The sequence below is a fragment of the Schistocerca serialis genome, chromosome 6 (assembly GCF_023864345.2).
Source record: "Schistocerca serialis cubense isolate TAMUIC-IGC-003099 chromosome 6, iqSchSeri2.2, whole genome shotgun sequence".
In the NCBI taxonomy this organism is placed as follows: domain Eukaryota; kingdom Metazoa; phylum Arthropoda; class Insecta; order Orthoptera; family Acrididae; genus Schistocerca; species Schistocerca serialis.
Genome location: NC_064643.1, coordinates 64,875,054 through 64,896,331, shown reverse-complemented (window position 1 = coordinate 64,896,331; position 21,278 = coordinate 64,875,054). Strand labels below are relative to the sequence as shown.

Here is a 21,278-nt window from a genome sequence, read left to right as displayed (position 1 = left end):
GCTGTTCAAGACTGTTCACAGTTGACGCAGTTGTCTATAAGAAAGCAGCAAAGCCAGAAGGCAGCATTGATTTGCACAATGATCTACAGAGGATGATGAATGTTGCAGGCTATGACAGTTGACCTTGAATCTAAATAAATATATCGATTTGAATATAATAGAGGGAAACATTCCATGAGGGAAAAATATATTTAAAAACATAGATGATGTGACTTACCATACGAAAGCGCTGGCAGGTCGATAGAAACACAAACAAACACATACATACACACAAAATTTAAGCTTTTGCAACAAACTGTTGCCTCATCAGGAAAGAGGGAAGGGGAGGGAAAGACGAAAGGATGTGGGTTTTAAGGGAGAGGGTAAGGAGTCATTCCAATCCCGGGAGCGGAAAGACTTACCTTAGGGGGAAAAAAGGGTATACACACACACACACACACACACACACACACACACACACACATATATATATATCCATCCGCACATACACAGACACAAGCAGACATTTGCCTTTACAAATGTCTGCTTGTGTCTGTGTATGTGCGGATGGATATGTGTGTGTGTGCGTGTGCGAGTGTATACCCTTTTTTCCCCCTAAGGTAAGTCTTTCCGCTCCTGGGATTGGAATGACTCCTTACCCTCTCCCTTAAAACTCACATCCTTTCGTCTTTCCCTCCCCTTCCCTCTTTCCTGATGAGGCAACAGTTTGTTGCGAAAGCTTGAATTTTGTGTGTATGTATGTGTTTGTTTGTGTTTCTATCAACCTGCCAGCGCTTTCGTATGGTAAGTCACATCATCTTTGTTTTTAAATATAAATATAATGATTACCATATATGGGAAAAGAAATCCCCTACTGTAAACTACACAACTGATCACCAAATTCTGGAAACAGTATCTTTCATAAAATATCTAGGAGTAACTATCCAGATTGGCCTTGAATGAAATGACCACATAAAACAAATAGTAGGAAAAGCAGATGCCAGACTGTGATTCATAAGAAAATTCTTAAGGAAATGTAACTCATCTATGAAAGAAGTAGCTTATGAGGTGCTGGTTTGATTGATCCTTGAGTATTGTTTATCAATCTGAGATCATTATCAGGTAGGACTGACACAAGAGAGAGAGAAGATCCAACAAAGAGCAGCATGTTTCATCTCAGGATCATTTGATCAGTGCAAGAACATTACAGAGATGCTCAACAAACTCTGGTGCAAATATTGCAAGAGAAGTGTGTATCATGCAGAGATCTGCTATTGAAATTTTGAGAGAGTACTTTCCATGAAGAATTGGACAACATATTACTTCCTACCACATACATCTTGAAAAATGACCACAATGAGAAAATTTGAGAAATTAGAGCTAATACAGGGGCCTCCTTACAACCATTCTTCCCGCATGCCATCCATGAGTGGATCAGGGAAGGGGGCATCAATACTACCCACCACACACCATCATGTGTCTTGTGGATTATTGATGTAGATATATAAACTCAAATACAGTGAGATAGAGACAGAGATGTGAGACTGTTTGGGCAAGACTCAGTGTCAGGTGTGGAAATAAACTTATAACTGGCTCCATCTGTCAACCACCACATGCACCCCCACATCCAGCTAAAAATTTTAGGAGAGTTTAATTATCAGACAGTACATTGGGATAGTTACAGCTTTGTAAATCATAGGCACAGCAAGTATCCTGCAGATCAAACCTTAATGAAGAAATTTTTGACATCATGAAGGAACTCTGCTATCATACTTAGTATATTAATAAAAAGCAGCAGTAAAGATTACAAATGTATTTTATATCTAGTGTGGTAACCGGTTCCAGTCATTACATTCCTCTGCAGACAAAGGCTCTGAAATACACAATACTAGCAAATATGACAATGCTTTGCAAATGCTAAATATGTATGGGAATCAGGCGTACATCCTAATGTCCTTCTTCTCCCTCTCTCTGTGCATCTTCTTCTAACCCCTATCTCTGTGCATCTTCTTCTCCCCCTTATCTCTGTACATCTAGTCCTCACCCCCCCCCACCCCCACCCCAGCTCTCTCCACCTCCTCCATCCCACTCTTTCTGTCTATCTCCACTCCCATCCTCTCTGCCCATCTCCTCTTGACCCTCGGTCTGCCCTTGGGTCTTGTGTGCTGTTATTGCCAATGAAACCTTGATTGGGAACTGAAGTTGCTTAACATGAATGATTGAACTGGTTGAGATTGTAAGTGTACAGGATATGAGAGACCTCCCATGCTGCTGGATCTGTGAAGATAGAAGCTTCAAATACAATACTTAACATAATTTTAATACACAAAAAGTTTCTATTGTAAAGTTTTAAACAGCCCAGATTTGCTAATAGTATCCTAATAAAAAGCTAAAAAGCCATAAACACAGCTTTCCTGTTTCCTGTTAAAACAGAGTGTGAGGAAGAAAACAAGGCAGTGCATAGTTTATGCTCTTCACAGGTATGCTGCAGATATGATTGTCTTCCAGCAGCATACCCATGAAGAGCATAAACATGTAAGATGTCAGGAAAATCTACAGAATCACATCAAATGCAATACGTAGTTGCGTATACAACTTTTTGTTTAAATTTGTGTATACAGAGAAACAGTATGGTAGAAACATTTTGTCTAATGTTTAAATGTGCTGCTATTCTAGATGAAACTGACTGCAAGAAAGTAATTGAAATTGCACATTTTCACAGCACAGCATTTTCTATCTCACAGTTGGTTTTAATATGTAACCTGTACATTCTTGTTTACAAGAATTTATAGCTGTCTTGATGTTTAGTAGATAATCATGTAAAAACTTGAAGTAAGTCAGTCAAGAAATTTCAAAATATTTTTCTGACAAATTTTCTCTATTACATTTAAATATTGAAAAATATGTAGCCTATGTCCATCCAAATGTTTATTAGAGTGTTGCGTAAAAATTTAAAGTAAATTTTTAAAGAACTTTTTGAGATTTTTGCTAACAACGCATCCTCATTATAAATACATTTTTTCTAATGTGGTGTATGTCCATCTGAATGTTCATTACGTTTTGTGTAAAAAGTGTCCCATGTCCATCTGAATGTTTATTAGAACATCACGTAACTGGATAGATAAAAAATCTACTCACCAAGTGGCAGCAAGAGAACACAAACATAAAGAAAAACTTTTATATATGCAAACTTTTGGAGCCAGTGGCTCCTTCTTCTGGCTGAAGGTTTGATGGGGAAAGAAGGGGGGCTGAAGGGAATGGCCTGGAAAGGTTTTCCTTCTCATCCCGTCCAGCAAGTCTCCCCTGTCCCAGGGTTCTGGGTAACTTTTCCATACTCTAACCCTTTTCCTAAGCCTCTGCAGTCATTTTCCTTCACTTCTTTTCCTTCCTCTTCAACCACTGTGCTGGAAGAATGAGCCACTAGCTCCGAAAGCTTGCATACATAAAATCGTTTTTGTATATGTATGTTCTCTTGTCACCACTTGGTCACTAGATTTTTTATCTGTCTGATTACATTATATTGTCCAAAATTGATTATTTTCATTGTTGGATGTTTATTAGAGTAGTAGGTAAAAATTTGATTTAAATTGGTCAAGAACTTTTTGAGATTTTTGGCAAAAACAGTAAACAACAACTTGTCTTTATTTATGAGTATAGATTATATATATATCTGTTTATATATCATAGGTATTTAAAAATATGTTTCTGTATCTGTCTGTATGGTTATTACACTATTGCGTAAAATTTGAAGTAAATTACTCATGAATGAGATTTTTGCTAACAATATTTCCTCTTTATATGGTATATATTTGTTTATATTTGGTAAATACTTCAAAAATACATAGTCTATGTTTATTAGAGTGTTCTTGAAAAATCTGAAGTAAGATGGTCAAGAATTTTTTGATATTTTGGTAACAACATTTAACAATGACTCATCCTGGTGTAGCAGAACAGGTACTGTAGCTCATATATGACACATTCATTTTTTTTTATTTCTTTTCTTCTTTAGTCATCAGTCTTCTGACTGGTTTGATGCATCCCAGCATGAATTCCTTTCCTGTGCCAACCTCTTCATCTCAGAATAGCACTTGCAGCCTGTGTCCTCAATTATTTGATGGTTGTATTCCAATCTTCGTTTCACATGCTTGAAGATTGGAGATTGGTCAGCTCTACAAAAAACTAGGAGAGAGAGAGAGAGTCAGGAATGATTATGTAAGGAGAGACCTGCAGGTGACACATTGACTACAGAGGAGAGGATGAGTGCTTTGAGACTGAAGTGGTTCGCTCATGTGAAGCGAATGCACCTGACTCGAAATCCACACCAGTATTTGGAGATGGAAATACCAGGAAGAAAAACAATTGGGCAGCCTAGAAAGAGATGGACAGACCGGATTAAGAAAGATCTCAAGAGGAGAGGAGTAACATGGTATGTAGTAGAGAGGGAAAAGCTATACCATGACAGAAACCAACGGAGGCATATCGTTCACCAAATTCCTACCCAACTTGCTGGAAGGAAGTCCCGATGATGATGATGATGATGATGATGGTGGTGGTGGTGATGATGATGATGATGATGATGATGATGATGATGTATTCCAATCTCTGTCTTCCTCTACAGTTTTTGCCCTTTACAGCTCCTTCTAGTACCAAGAAATTCATTCCATGATGTCTTAACAGAGTCCTGTCATCCTGTCCCTTCTCCTTGTAGGTGTTTTCCACATATCCTTTCCTCTCTGATTCTGTGCAGAACCTCCTCATACCTTATCAGTCCACCCAATTTTTCAACATTTGTCTGTAGCATTACATCTCAACTGCTTTGACTCTCTTGTTTTCCAGTTTTCCCACACTACCATACAGTGCTCTGCTCCAAACGTACATTCTCAGAAATTTCTCCCCCAAATTAAGGCCCTTGTTTGATACTAGTACACTCCTCTTGGCTAGGAATGCCATATTTGCCAGTCCTCCTTGCTCTGTCCATCATTGGTTATTTTGCTGCTTAGGTAATAGAATTCCTTGACTTCATGACCATCAATCCCGATGTTAAGTTTCTCACTTCCTCATTTCTGCTACTCCTCATTGCCTTTGTCTCTCTTCAATTTATTCTCTGTACATCTTCTGTACTCATTATACAGTTCATTCCATTCAGCAGATCACATAATTCTTCTTCACTTTCTCTGAGAATAGCAATGTTATCAGCGAGTTGTATCATAGAGATCCTTTCACCTTGAATTTTAATTTCTCTCCTGAACCTTTCTTTTATTTCTATCATTGCTTTTTTAATGTGCAGATTGAACAGTAGGGGTGAAAGATTACATCCCTGCCCTACACCCTTTTTAATCTGAGCATTTTTTTTCTTGGTCATCCACTCTTATCATTCCCTCTTGAATCTTGTACATATTGTATATTACCTGTCTCTCCCTACAGCTTACCCCTACTTTTCTCAGATTTTCAAACATCTTGCACCATTTTACATTGTTGAATATTCTTTTCAGGTCAACAAATGCTATGTACATGTCCTGATTTTTTTTAGTCTTGCTTACATTATCAACCACAACATTAGAATTGCCTCTCTGTTACCTTACCTTCCCTAAAGCCAAACTAATCATCATCTAACACATTCTCAATTTTCTTTTCCAAACTGGTGTATATTATCCTTGTCAGCAACTTGGATGCATCAGCTGTTAAGTTGATTTCATGATAATTCTCACACTTGTCAGCTTGTTGTCTTCGGAATAGCATGTGATTAACATTCTTCTGATAGACATTCTACATAACAACATGAATAGTCATTTTGTTGACACTTCGCCCAATGATTTTAGAAATTCTGATAGAATATTATCTATCCCTTCTGCCTTATTTGAACTTAAGTCCTTCAAACCTCTCTTAAATTCTGATTCTAATACTGGATACCCTATCTCTTGTAAATCTTCCCCCTCATAGAGGTCTTCAGTGTACTCTTTCCACCTATCCGCTCACTCCTTTGTGTTTGATAATGAAATTCCCATTGCACTCTTGATGTTACCAACCTCGCTTTTAATATCATTGAAGGTATTTTTGACTTTCCTATATGCTGAGTCAGTCCTTCCAACAACTATTTCTTCTCCGATTTCTTCACATTTTATTATGCAGCCAATTCCTGTTAGCTTCCCTGTACTCCCTATTTATTTCATTCCTCAGAAGCTTGTATTTCTGTATTTTTTAATTTCCCTGAACATTTTTGTACTCCTTTTTTCATCGATCAACTAAAGTATTTCTTCTGTTACCCATAGTTTCTTCACAGTTACCTTCCTTGTACGTATGTTTTTCTTTCCTACTTGTATGATTGCCCTTTTCAGAGATGTTCATTCCTCTTCAACTGTACTGCCAACTGAGCTGTTCCTTACTGCTGTATCTATCATCTTAGAGAACTTCAAGCACATCTCATCATGCCTTAGTACTTCTGTATCCCACTTCATTCATTCTTTATTGATACATTAAATCATTTTGTGTACATTTAAAAAATACATAACACCAAATTAAATACACCTAGACTTACAAAATTGTATGATAGTTATAGATTATAGGATATAGTACAAGTACATTCACAAGTTGTTCAAAATTAAGGTCAGCAAGGACTAATTAAAATTAAAATTTGTGGATATATTTAAAATCAAATAAAGTACAAATAAGCATTATATAATTTATACAATATTTAAGATTTACTAGATAAATATAATAAGTACATACTAGTAGATCAATTTTTAATAGTTGGGTAGGCCTTATTAAAATTTACATTTTAAAGGTAAATTACAGTAGGAAAAGATAAGTGCAAATATATTACATAGAAAAATCACATTGAAAATATGCATGTAAGTTATAAAAACAGTGTTGTAATAATATTGACCTAAGCCTTATTTTACAATGTACTGGATTCAGAATGAGATTTTCACTCTGCAGCAGAGTGTGCGCTGATATGAAACTTCCTGGCACATTAAAACTGTGTGCCCGACCGAGACTCGAACTCGGGACCTTTGCCTTTTGCGGGCAAGTGCTCTACCTTTCTTTCAGGAGTGCTAGTTCTGCAAGGTTCGCAGGAGAGCTTCTGCAAAGTTTGGAAGGTAGGAGGCGAGATACTGGCAGAAGTAAAGCTGTGAGGACCGGGCGTGAGTCGTGCTTCGGTAGCTCAGATGGTAGAGCAATTGCCAGCGAAAGGCAAAGGTCCCGAGTTCGAGTCTCAGTCGGGCACACAGTTTTAATCTGCCAGGAAGTTTCATGTACTGGATTCATGATGTTTTTTATGTTTAGTGGTAGATGATTATAAAGATCAATCCCCATGCATTTTACACTATCAGCATATAATTTGGTGGAATGGGGAAACTGTGTCAGCAAGTATTTCCCTCTAGTGTCATGCTGGTGATAGTTCAGATTCTGCTTCAGGCTGGCAATATTTAGCATGGTAAAACTTAGTATCTCCAATATGTACTGGCTTGGCAGTGGAAGAATACCTAGTTTTCGGAATAGTTATTTACACAAGCCACTTTGCTTTTTAAACAAAATTATCCTGACATCTTTCTTTTGGAGCTTAAATATTTTATTGGACTCAGAACTTTGGTAGATGAATTGCTCTTTTGTTTATAAACAAAAATCTTGTGTATAATAAACAGTATTGCACTCTGAAAGTCTAAGCTAAATAACAAGTCTACACACAATAGCATGGTTTTATAATAGACATTATTTTAGTAAAGTTTTTTAAAAAAATAGAAATGAACAGGTAGATGTCTGTTCATCTAACCAACAATATGTGAATGACACTCTTAACTGGAGACATTAGTATATTTCATTGTAAAATGTATCAAATGTTTTAAGCAGCTTTGCATCCTTGTCCTGTGCTGATACAGGCTACCTATTAAAGCAAGGGAAAAGGTTGTGACTGAACATTGCTGTGGCAGCCAAATGATGAGTACTGGTCAGGAGACATCACTGCACTGGCCCACCAGCAAGAGAGGCTCCCTGTGAGAGCAGTTCTAGCTGAATTTTGTCTTTGTGACCACCACTGGCATCCCAACTAATACTGTTGTTATTTAGCACAAAGGAATCACACACTCAAGAATAATTTGGTTAATATGACATGTAATAATATTTCAATGTACTGGGAGTTACTTTTGGTCTTTCATGAACAGTTTTCAAATGTAAGTACTAAAATTGCAGATTTTAAGCAACATCCTGGTACTTCTGCATATACAACATGAGGTTTTCCTTTTTATGTATTACTTGGTATGCTGTTTGGGGATTTTTAAAGATCTATTACAGATCATGTGAGAAACAATGGAAAGAACTTCCCTTTTATAACCCCAAGCCCTTGAGGGCCAGTTAGCAGTTTGTGACAGATAGTGGTTGGTATTGTACACAGCTGCTTCTCTTGTTGTCTTGGTAATACAATACTTTACATAAATCTTAATTAACATTGCTGATATGTTCGATTTAAGGTTGCCACGAATATGTCATATACGATCCATCATAATACAGTAAGTTTCAGATCCTTGGTCTGAAGTTGTTTGTAAAGATTGAAATCAGTTACCAACATTAGACATAAAATAAATTTGTATTCTCTGTCACTACTTTTAACTACAACATTAAATTCTTTCTCTAGAAACTAATTAGAATAGATATATCAGAACATCACTCATTGCAGAAAAATATTACTTGTTTGGGGGTCTCACCATTGATAATGCAAGTGTGATATAATACGGCTCTTTGGTCAGTGGTTGAGTTCCCACAAGCAGAATGTCATTGATGCTATCAGTATGCTGTATGATAATGCATCATGTGCCCACATCTTGCTGTATCTCGATATTAAGCAATAACGTGCATGTGAATTTCATTCAACCAGGAATTCCCACAGTGGTGATGCCACAGTGAATAATAGCACCTACTTCAGCATAATAAGTGCACTTTCTTGATTTGAGTTTGCTTCAACACTGGTAATATATGAATGCAAGGTGTCTGTTTTATCGTACATGTCCGAAAGAACAAACACCGTGCATTCATATCACTGATTCACCTCAATGGGGAATGAATCGACAACTTTCAGAGTGACACGCAGCATTGTTTGACCTCCAGCAGGAATTTAAAGTTAGTGAGCTGGGAGGATACAGGCAGGGACTGCAGATAGGTAGGGTTAGGTGGAAATGTGGGTCAGCTGGGAAGCATGCCAAGAAAGTCCATTTGTATGTGATAAACAAGCTGTCTGGATGGCGGATGGTTAACGCAATTGTCTAGTAAGCAGGAGGTCCCATTTTCAAATCCCAGTCTGGCATACATTTCACTCATCGTTGCCAATCCCACATAGAGTCCTGATGCACTGATTCAGCTGATGTCACCAGTTCCTTCCTTTTCCTATCCTGCCTCCCTTCCCCCCCCCCCCCCCCCCCCCCACTTTCCTAGGACACAACAATTGCTTCCAAACATGCAAGTGGAGATGAATATCACTGCATGCAGAACTCTGTCACCCGCACAGCTAAGTGTTCCCCACCACATCATAATGATCTCAATGCAGACCATCAGTTCCCCTATGGCCACCCCTGTCAACCTCCACCTACCTCTGCCAATGTTACCTGCATCGGAACTGGGCAAGGATATAACATCACATTCTTCTCGTCTTTCTTGTCAAGAAATGGCACACCAGTGGCCTGCATAGCAGCCAGCCAAGGAATTACTAGTCAAAAGTGCCTGCTCTGAGATGATGTCAGCAACTGTGGTGCCTGGTGACCTCCTCCCTCAGTGCTCCAGCCTCCTGTGGGTCAGAGGTGGTGCCTCTGAGGGGACATCACCATCAATAATGCAAATGCAAGATACTAAAGACTCTCTGGTAAGTGGTTGAGCTGCCACAAAGAGAGTTTTGGTCAGTGGTTGGCTCACATGAGGAGAGTGTCTTTTGTGTCAACAGTCTGTCATATGTGTTCACATGTCAGCCAAGGAATATCTCCATGTTAAGCAATAAAGTGTGTCCAAATTCCATTCATACACTCTATGCATTTCACTATCAGCATGTTGTTGTTATTGTGGTCTTCAGTCCAGAGACTGGTTTGATGCAGCTCTCCATGCTACTCTATCCTGTGCAAGCTTCTTCATCTCCCAGTACCTACTGCAACCTAGGTCCTCCTGAACCTACTTAGTGTATTCATCTCTTGGTCTCCCTCTATTTTGATTTTTACCCTCCACACTGCCCTCCAGTACTAAATTAGTGGTCCCTTGATGCCTCAGAACATGTCCTACTAACTGGTCCCTTATTTTGTCAAGTTGTGCCACATACTCCTCTTCTCCCCAATTCTATTCAATACTTCCTCATTAGTTATGTGATCTACCTATCTAATCTTCAGCATTCTTCTGTAGCACCACATTTCAAAACTTCTATTATCTTCTTGTCTAAACTATTTATTGTCCATTTTTCACTTCCATACATGGCTACACTCCGTACAAATACTTTCATAAATGACTTCCTGACACTTGAATCTATACTCGATGTTAACAAATTAATCTTCTTCAGAAATGCTTTCCTTACCACTGCCAGTCTACATTTTATATCCTCTCTACATCAAAAATCCAGTTATTTTGCTCCCCAAATAGCAAAACTCATTTACTACTTTAAGCATCTTATTTCCTAATCAAATTCCCTCAGAATTTAATTTGACTACATTCCATTATCCTCATTTTGTTTCTGTTGTTCATCTCATATATCCTCCTTTCAAGACACTGTCCATTCTGTTCAACTGCTCTTGCAGGTCCTTTGCTGTCTCTTACACAATTACAATGTCATTGGCAAACCTCAAAGTTTTTATTTCTCCTCCATGGATTTTAATTCCTACTCCAAATTTTCTTTTGTTTCCTTTACAGCTTGCTCAAAATACACATTGAATAACATCAGGAACAGGCTACAGCCCTGTCTCACTCCCTTCCCAGCCACTGCTTCCCTTTCTTGCCCCTTGACTCATATAACTGCCATCTGGTTTCTGTACAAATTGTAAATAGCCTTTCACTCCCTGTATTTGACCCCTGCCACCTTCAGAATTTGAAAGAGATTATTCCAGTCTACACTGACAAGAGCTTTCTCTAAGTCTACAAATGCTAGAAACATAGGTTTGCCTCTCCTTAATACTCAGAGCATACTATGAGCATACTGACTAGGGATTCCCACACATGTAATTACAATGTATGGAACTGAGTCTTTTGGGAACATATACTTTGAAACTGATCTCAGAGGGATTGTCAATGGCATACAAGCTTTGTAAACAAACCTCTATACAAACAGTGACTACTGTGCAATAGGTGTAATACAAATCATAGACCTACAAGTAGAGATTCATTGAACGAAACATATCTGGTTGTCAAATGGGATTTAAAAGTCCTTCGGTAACTATCCTAGTATAATGTCATCAAAATATCCCCACAAAAATTAGAGAAATACTGTTCATATGTAAAGGCTCTCAGTGGCACTGAGGTTAATGTCCAGACACTTTTGGATGATACAGTACCCTAAGTTGAAGGTAGAAAAGCAAAAAAGGTGCATGAGTCTTGAAATTTTACTAGTGTAATGAGTATCCCAGGGGATATTGGGACTTTATCCAGATGAAGTCAACATCTAGCCATAATATTTTGACTGGCAATGAGGGAGAGATCTTCAGCTGGGTTGTGGACTGGTGCACATCACTGAGTCTGTACCAAAAATTGGCATAGTGCTGCACATGTGTTGGTTGTTCTTCCTAACTGCTCTCTGTTCCATTTCGCACCCTAGATGTGACCCTGTCTGACACTTGCAGAAATATGCATAATGATGGTATTACAGGCATGCCTCGTATTGAATCACTGGCCTACAGAGGTGAAATTCAGCAGTCAAAATAATAAAATTAGTTTTTATTAGATGTGGTATTAACCATACAATTTTGTCTTTGTGAAAGTATTAAAGAAATTACTCAGTCCATAAGTTATCAGGTTGAAATATGCCATTGTGGTTAAAAAATCTTCCAACAAACTATTTCCACAGATTCTTTAATAATTCAATCTCAGCAGGATCTTGTTGACGCCAACATTTTTGTGATAGAATGATACGTAATGAATCAAACAATGGAAAATCCAGGATGGAATGTAACAATTCCAGAGAAGGAGTGTTTCTACTGGCTATATAGCAGAGATGCTGAGTCACGATAGGCACAACAAAAACATTCACACAATTATAGCTTTTGGCCATTAAGGCCTTTGTCAACAGTAGACACACATACACAGATGCGCACACACACTCACACAAACACAACTTGTACACACATCTGCAGTCTCAGAGAACTGAAACCACACTGCGAGGAGCAGTGCATGATAAGAATGGCGACTGGGTGGGGTAAGGAGGAGCCTGGGGTGGGCAGGGGGAGGGATAGTATGGTGGAAGTGGCAGACAGTGGGAGGGGATAAGAAGCAGAAAGGAGAGAAATAAAGGGAAAAGAAATTAAAAGCCTGGGTGTGGCATTGAAATGACAGCTGTGTAGTGCTGGAATGGGAACAGGGAGGGGGCTGGATGGGTGAGGACAGTGACTAACAATGATTGAGACCAGTAGGGTTACAGGAATGTAGGATGTATTGCAGGGAAAGTTCCCACCTGCACAATTTAGGAAAGCTGGCATTGGTTCGAAGGATCCGTATGGCACAGGCTGTGAAGTAGTCGTTGAGATGAGGGATATCATGTTTGGCAGCATGTTCGGCAACAGGGTGGTCCACTTGTTTTTTGGCCACAGTTTGTCGGTGGCTGTTCATGGGGACAGACAGCTTGTTGGTTGTCATGCCTACATAGAATGTAGCACAGTGATTGCAGCTTAGCTTGTAAATCACATGACTGGTTTCATAGGTAGCCCTGCCTTTGATGGGAGAGGTGATGTTAGTGACCAGACTGGAGTAGGTGGTCGTAGGAGGATGTATGGGACAGGTCTTGCATCTAGGTCTATTACAGGGGTATGAACCATGAGGTAAGGGATTGGGAGCAGGGGTTGTTTAAGGATGGATGAGTATATTGTGTAGGTTTGGTGGATGGCAGAATACCACAGTAGGAGGAGTGGGAAAGATAGTGGGCAAGGCATTTCTCATTTCAGGGCAAATTAAGAGGTAATTGAAACCCTGGTGGAGAATGTAATTCAGCTGCTCCAGTCCCAGATGGTACTGAGTTATGAGGGGAACGCTCCTCTGTGGCCAGACTGTGGGACTTTGGGAGGTGGCGAGAGACTGGAAAGATAAAGCAGGGGAGATTTGTTTTTGTACATGGATGGGAGGATAATTACAGTCAGTGAAGGCTTCAGTGAGACCCTCAGTATATTTTGAGAGGGATTGCTCATCACTGCAGATGCGATGATCTTAGGTGGCTAGACTGTATGGAAGGGACTTCTACCTGCCCCAGCCTCCTCCTTACCCCCACTGAGTTGCCACTCCCATCATGCGCTGGTGCTGCTGCTTGCAGTGTGGTTTCAGCTCTCTGAGACTGCAGACGTGTGTGCAAGTTGCGTTTGCATGTGTGTGTGTGTGTGTGTGTGTGTGTGTGTGTGTGTGTGTGTGTGTGTGTGTGTGTGCGCGTGTGTCTACTGCTGACAAAGGCCTTAATGTCTGAAAGCTATAATTGCGTGAATCTCTTTTTTGTGCCTATCATGACTCAGCATCTCTGCTATATGGTGAGTAGCAATTTTCCTTCTCTGGTAATAATACATAGTGTGGAACCACAAGGCTCAGCTATGGCTTATTCACTAGGTTGTGAAAGGTGAATGGCAAAAATGTCCCGTCCACCTTTAATTATTGTATGGGTACTCTCAACAATATAGGTTTTGCCACATTGACATGATCTTCTGTAAACTCCAGTCTTCTACAAACCCATATCATTCTTTATCATGTTGAGAAGAGCACAGGTCTTTGTAAGTGGCAGGATGATTACTTTAGGAATCTGCCTAATTTATATGTAATGGTTGTGATGAAGCAAGCTGGGATCTCTTTACTTCCTCTCGTTTTGCCATCTGCCTCCTTAAATCCCCCCCCATAGTTACCTTTAACATGCATGAGTATAATCTGCATTTCCATGAAAGAGGAAGGTCAGCCCTCAGTCTTAAGAAATATAGCACCAGATCTGATTTTGTGCTTAGTTTTGTATATGTAATCAATTTCCTAATTTATTTTGACTATTCCTAGTTAATATCTTTTGTTATAGGGTGAAACCAGTAATTATTTCGTGACAAAAAATTTATTGTTGACTTATAAACCAATATATCTTCTGTAGTAATTATGAACATTACAAAGAAGAACTATTAGAATTCTTAAAGTATTTATTTGGCTCCATTTGAAAACATATTAGCAAAGCCATACCTTAATTAATTCAAAAATAATTACGAGGTTTGTAAAAAGTATTGTTTTTTATAAATATATATGTTAATTTCATTATTTAAACAAATAATATGGCCTAATCTTTCTGACAGAAGGAACTATTAAAAACGAGAAATTTTTCAATGTATTCAGTTAATTGAATGAGTTATGTTTTAATTGTAATTTCTGTAAATTAAACACCAAACAACATATAGCTTCAGTACCTATTATTGTGAAGATATATAATGGTCCAAGACAGTCAGTCCCTGGCCAATTTTCAGAGGGAAATTATGTACTGTTTCAATTAACAGCAATGCAACAACTTAACAGTGGAATTAGTGAAACACACATAGGCCATGTGTTAAAATAATGACAGTGTCTGTTAAGTTTATTTGTGAAATAGTGTCACACATACAATATTTTCTGCAAGAACTGTGAAATGTGTGGTTAGGTTTTTCTGCTTATAGATGTTTAACAGAAAAGCATTGTAGCAGTATCCTGATGTTTGCCTGCAACCTATTAATGTTTATTAAAATTTACAATAGTGAACTGGTCACATACCTGTGTAATATTGGGGAATTTTGAACAGTGAAAGTAAAGAACTGTTAAACATAACTGTGCAAACTGTCAGCTACATCAATTACAGTATTCAGAGCTGAACTTCCATCCCCCATTTTTCAGCCAGTATAACAATGCAGTACATCGACATTGAGGACTATCAATGATGAAATAAAGCAGGTGAACATCACATGGTATGCACATGTGAGAAGTTAGCCTTGGACTTGAACAGATCTGTATCCTCTCTATCTTACACCATGACTTTATCATCTTAATGTATCATGCATAAAGAGCAAACATCTCCTAATATGCTTGCCCACACATTTTTATAGTTACTGACATTATTAGCCATGTACATTGGTGATTTACTGAGGCTGGGCACAGCAGAGAAAACTGACAGGTTGCCCTGTAACTACACTGTGAATCATAGATACTGTTATATATATCGTATGCATGTCTCAGATGAGTTATGTATGATAAAATTTGGCACGTCTTTTATCTTTATTTTTCAGGTCTGGACATGTTCAGAATGTGAGCAAAATCAGTTATCATTGTAAAAATTATATGAATAATATTTCAGTTATTGCAGATTCATCTCCACTTGACATCTTGTCAATCTTTTATACTGAGATTATGGCATTGGAACAGTTAATTGATAGAACATTTGAAGTTCAAGAAACTTATTGTTAGTAATATTTGTTCATGTAATACTATGGAAGAGAATTACATTTTTAATTAATCAAAATCAGATATAGGTCCTCCTTCCTTATCAGCACTTGCTACATATTATGACATAGAAACTAGAATCAGTTGCATAAGTCTTTCCATGCTATCTTACCTTCTTATAACATCCTGTCCATAGAGGAGCAACATTTGATGGATAAAAGTACTCTCTCCTCACATTGTTTGAAATATCATAATCCAGCCAGATACCTACATCGTCATGCCAGAAAACCTCTGTCACAGCATCTAACCATTCATTAGCTTTGGTGCAGTAATACTGAGCTTTCTTATGATTATGGAGAGTAGAGTGAAACTTGCACAGAATCTTAGCATTCCAGTACACAAATGCATTCAGATCAACTGGGATAATATACTGTGTTTGTATGTTAGACAAATTTCCTGAAAAATTAAATTCATAAATTAAAATCAACTAGCACTGTCAACCATCAGAAAAAGTACAGATAAAATGTAATGGTTCAGATAAGATCAGTTAATATATATGTAATGAACATATCCTATTTATTTCTAATGTAATATCAGAAATGCTGAACTCTGTTTACAAATACTCTTTTACAAAAGAAAAACCAGGGGTACTGTCCCAGTTAAATTCTCACTCTGCTGTGAAAATGAGTGGTATAGGTGTTCGATTCAGTGGTGTTGAGAAACAGCTGACATAATTAAAACTGAATAAGGCCCAGACAGTATTCCTGTCAGGTTTTAAACAGAATTATCCCTGTCAGGTTTTAAACAGAATTTGTAGTTGTGTTTTCCCCAAGTTTAATCATAATATATTAAGAGAAAAATAGTCATGTAATTTGAAGTAGCCACAGGTTACACTCATCTAACATGAGGGTGACAAAAGTTATCCAGAAAATTATCAACCAATATCCTAGACATCCATCTGTTGCAGAACCCTGCATGTTTTGAGCTCAAACAGAATGACCTCCTCCATGGCAGCCAACATGGATTCTAAAAGCTACAAACTGGCACATTTCTCACGAGATTTCCTGAGTGTCATGAATGCAGGCAAAGAAGTAGGTAGACACAGTATTTCTCGACTTACAAAAAGCATTTGAGTCAGTACCAACATTTCGTAACAAAAGTATGATCACATGGGTTAATAAATGAAATTTTTGATTGAACTGAGAGTTTCTTGTTAGGAAGAATGCATCATATTTTCTTGGATGGAGAGTCATAAACAAATGTAGAAGAAACCTCAGATATTCCCTAGAGAAGTGTGTTGGGGCATTTGCTCCCCATGCTGTTTATAAAAGACTTGGTAGACAATATTAATTGTACCCTCACACTTTCTGCAGATATGTAGTTATTTATAATGAATTACTGTCTGAAAAAATGCTTTAAATTTGCAGAAACATTAATTGTGCACTCACAAAATGCAAAAAGTTTGTATCACATGACTATGATTGGAGGTGACTTCAGTCCACCATGTACAGACTTGGAGATCTATGGATTCACTGCAGATTGTACAGAAAGACAGTCTTGTGAAATACTTTTGAAAGCATTTTCAGAAAACTGCCTTGAACAACTAGGTGACTGCCCACACACAATGGAAATATTTTAGACCCAATAGCTATGAACAGGTCAGACTTTATTGACAGTATGAATATACAGACAGGGTTAGTGATACTGATGTCATCATAGTGACAATGGTTACTAAAGTTAATAAATCCATCAGGAAGGCTAGGAGAGTATTTATGCTAGAAAAGTCAGGTAAGCTGTTGTTAGCATCCCACTTACATAATGAGTGGACATCATTTAGTTCCAACATGACAGACAGAGAGAAATTATGGGAAAAATTTAAACTGACTGTAAATTGACTCTGGAGATGCATGTGTCAGGTAAGTGGATTAAGAATGGAGAGGCCCCTCTGTAGCTTAATAATCAAATTTGGAAAATACTGAGGAAATAGACTGTTGCACTCTTGATTAAAAAAGAAAGCACAAGCATCAACAGGGTAAAGTTACCAGAAACTCATTCATCCATAGGAAGATCAATGTGTGAAGCTTACAACAGCTTCCACCATCATGTCTTAGTGAAAGATCTTTCAAGAACCTGAGAAAATTCTAGTCATACATAAAATCACTAAGTGGGTGGAAGGCTTCTGTTCATTCACTTGTACAACAGTCTAGCAAAAAAAGGCAGGCTGAAGTATTGAATTAAACATTTAAGAAAGCATTCACACAGGAGGATCATAAAAACCTACTATTGTTTGACTCTGGTGTAGACTTTTGCATGGAGGACATAGAAATAGCCATTCATGGCATAGAGAAGCAACTGAAAGAATTGAAAACAATTAAGTCATCAGGTCTAGATGGAATCTTAGTTCAGTTTTACAGAGACTGTTCTGTGGCATTGACCACACAATTAGCAAAGCCCCATATGACTGGAAAAAACATAGGTGACTCCTGTATAAAAGAAACATGAAAGAATGTACCCTCAAAATTACAGACCAACATACTTAACATTGGTTTACTGCAGCATTCTTTAACGCATTCTGAGTTTGAATGTAATACATTTCTTTCAGACAATAAATCTTCTTTCCAGAAATCGGCACAGATTTAGAAAGCATCCCTTGTGCATAACTCAATTTGGCCTTTTCTCACATGATATCCTCTTAACTAAAGATGAAGGGCAATAGGCAAACTCCAAATTCCTAAATTTCCAAAAAGCATTTGACATGATGCCCCACTGGAGACTATTAACAAAGGTATGAGCATACAGAATGGGTTCCCATATATGTGAGTGGCTCAAATACTTTTTAAGTAACAGGACCCACTATGTTGTTCTCAATGGCAAGTGCAGGGGTAAAATCATGAGTGCCCCATGGAAGTATGGCTGGACTGCTCTTATTCTGTGTATACACAAAAAAATCTGGTGGACAAGATGAACAACAGTTTATGACTGTTTCTGGATGATGTTCTCATGTGTGGAAAAGTGTCTATTTTGAGTGATTGTAGGAGAACACAAGATGACTTAGACTAAATTTATGGTTGGTTTGATGAATGGTAGCTTATTCTAAGTGTAGAAACACAGAGTTAATGTACATGAGTAGGAAAAACAATCCTGTAATGTTCAAATACAGCTTTAGTAATATCCTGCTTGACACAGTCACATTGATTAAATATCTCAGCACGACATTGAAAAGCGATACAAAATGGAATGAGCATCTTGTTCATAGTTTGGAATGCAAATGCTTGACTTCATTTTATTGGGATAAATTTAGGAAAGTGTAGCTCATCTGTAAAGGAGATGACATATTGAATGCAAGTGCTACCCATTCTTGAGTACTGCTCAAGTGTTTGGGATTCACAATGACTCAGATTAAAGGAATACATCAAAGCAATTCAGGGGCATGCCACTAGACTTGTTACTGGTAAGTTCGATCAGTACACAAGTATTATGGAGGCACTTCAGGGACTCAAATGGGAAACCCTAAAGTTCTTTCTGTAAGGCACTATTGTAGAAATTTAGAGAACTGACATTTGAATCTCACTGCAGATTGATTCTACTGTTGCCAATGTACATTTCACATATTTGCCATGGAGATATGATGAGAGAAATGAGGGCACTTATGGAGGCTTACAGACAGCCATTTTTCTCTTGCTCTGTTTGTGAGTGGAAAGAAAATGACTAGTAGTGTCATGTGATACCCTCCACCATGCACTGTACAGTGGCTTGCGGAGTTTGTATGTAGACATAAATGTACGATATAATTGAGTTGCAACTGGAATCAAACTCATACAAATACCTGTGTGTCACAATTTTTGGTGCTATGAACAGAATTACCACATGGGCTCAATAGTAGGTAAGATAGGTGGCCCACTTTAGTTCATTCATGGGATACTTGAAAAGTTCAATCAGTATACAAAGGAGGTTGCTTACAAAACACTCATGTAACCCATTCTAGAATATTACTCAAGTGTGTGTGTGTGTGTGTGTGTGTGTGTGTGTGTGTGTGTGTGTGTGTGTGTGTGTGAAACAAACTAAATAGGACTAATAGAGGATATTGAACATATACATATAATGTCACAGTTATAAGAGCTGAGAGGCATGAAAGGGAAGCAGTGGTCGGGAAGGGAGTAAGACAGGGTTGTAGCCTATCCTCGATGTTATTCAATCTGTATATTGAGCAAGCAGTAAAGGAAACAAAAGAAAAATTTGTAGTAGAAATTAAAATCCATGGAGAAAAAATAAAAACTTTGAGGTTCACCGATGACATTGTAATTCTGTCAGAGACAGCAAAGGACCTGGAAGAGCAGCTGAAAGGAATAGACAGTGTCTTGAAAGGAGGATATAAGATGAACATGAACAAAAACAAAACAAGGATAATGGAATGTATTCAAATTAAATTGTGTGATGCTGAGGGAATTAGATTAGGAAATGAGGCACTTAAAGTAGTAAATGAGTTTTGCTATTTGGGGAGCAAAATGGTGGAAGTAGAGAGGATATAAAATGTAGACTGACAATGGAAAGGAAAGCGTTTCTGAAGAAGAGAAGTTCGTTAACATCAAATATAGATTTAGAGTAGCACGGAGATCTGCATCAAACCAGTCTCTGGACTGAAGACCACAACAACAACAACAACAACAACAACAACATATAATGGCAGCAAGTGTGGTCTCAGGATTATTTGAACCACAGGTTAGCATCATATAGGTGCTGAAAAATCTGAACCAGCAGACACTCAACAATATGCAACAACCAGTCTACAAAACCATACTTATAGAGAATCAAGTTCTGGTAGTTGGAGAGAAATCTAGAAATATATGTTGGGCACAAAATTAAAATCACCGTGAAAATCCACCAAAGCTTTGTGGAGATGTATTGTGCAGAGCCTCTAGTACGTCTCTTGATTGTGTCATATTGCACTTTTCAGTTCTGAGTGCAAAGTGAGCACATAAAGACGCTTCGAACAATCAAGTCTCCTGCCAAGTTTGAAATGCCTACTGAGGGGTTCTGTCTGGATTGATGCAGCCCAAATACCATAACTTCTTCCTGACAACACTCAGCCACACATTGCAGGTGCAATGATGACACCTCTGCAGAGTTTTCAATGGAAAGTGCTTGGTCACCAACAATACAGTCCATAATCGGCTGCCACCGAGTTTTATCTCTTTACACACACAAATCACTGACTATAAAGACAGCATTTTGGCACAGACACTGAGCTGCAGGCCAGCATAGGGAACTGGCAGAAAGCACAGGCAGCTACCTTGCAAGAAAAGGGTATTAAAAAGCTGATACCACACTATGATAAATGTCTAAGTCAGAGTGGCGACTATGCAGAGAAGTAGCTGGAAGGACTAGTTAAATGTGCAAATAAATCATATTTAATTTTCACTGTTGTTTCTATTTTACAGCTGAGCAGTGATCAGGAGTAAAAAGAGTAGCCCTTCTACTTCAGCCCCTCGATGTATTTTTCCCATGGGGCCTACAAATAGAATAATTTAAGCAGTCATTGTTCCCAAACTCCATACAGGAATGGGATAGGAAGAAACCCCAATAATCTCATTGGGCAGAAAAATTAATCAACCCTACACAAGGTTGTGCAGGTACGTCATATACAGAATTTGATCTTGCAATTCTACCAAATTATGGGGATGCTGATGTCTGAGTTTTACCCACTATTCCAGCCTTTC

At 38.2% G+C, this 21,278-nt stretch overlaps 1 protein-coding gene across 1 annotated transcript in view; it reads right to left on the bottom strand.

The window, feature by feature from the left end:
- Window positions 1-21,278, bottom strand: part of LOC126484283 (trehalase-like) — a 327,239-nt gene that overhangs the window by 120,864 nt on the left and 185,097 nt on the right. Inside the window, exon 4 of the mRNA XM_050107710.1 lies at window positions 15,734-16,017. Within this exon, the coding sequence (XP_049963667.1) occupies window positions 15,734-16,017 (284 nt within the window). The remainder of the gene's footprint in view (window positions 1-15,733; window positions 16,018-21,278) is intronic.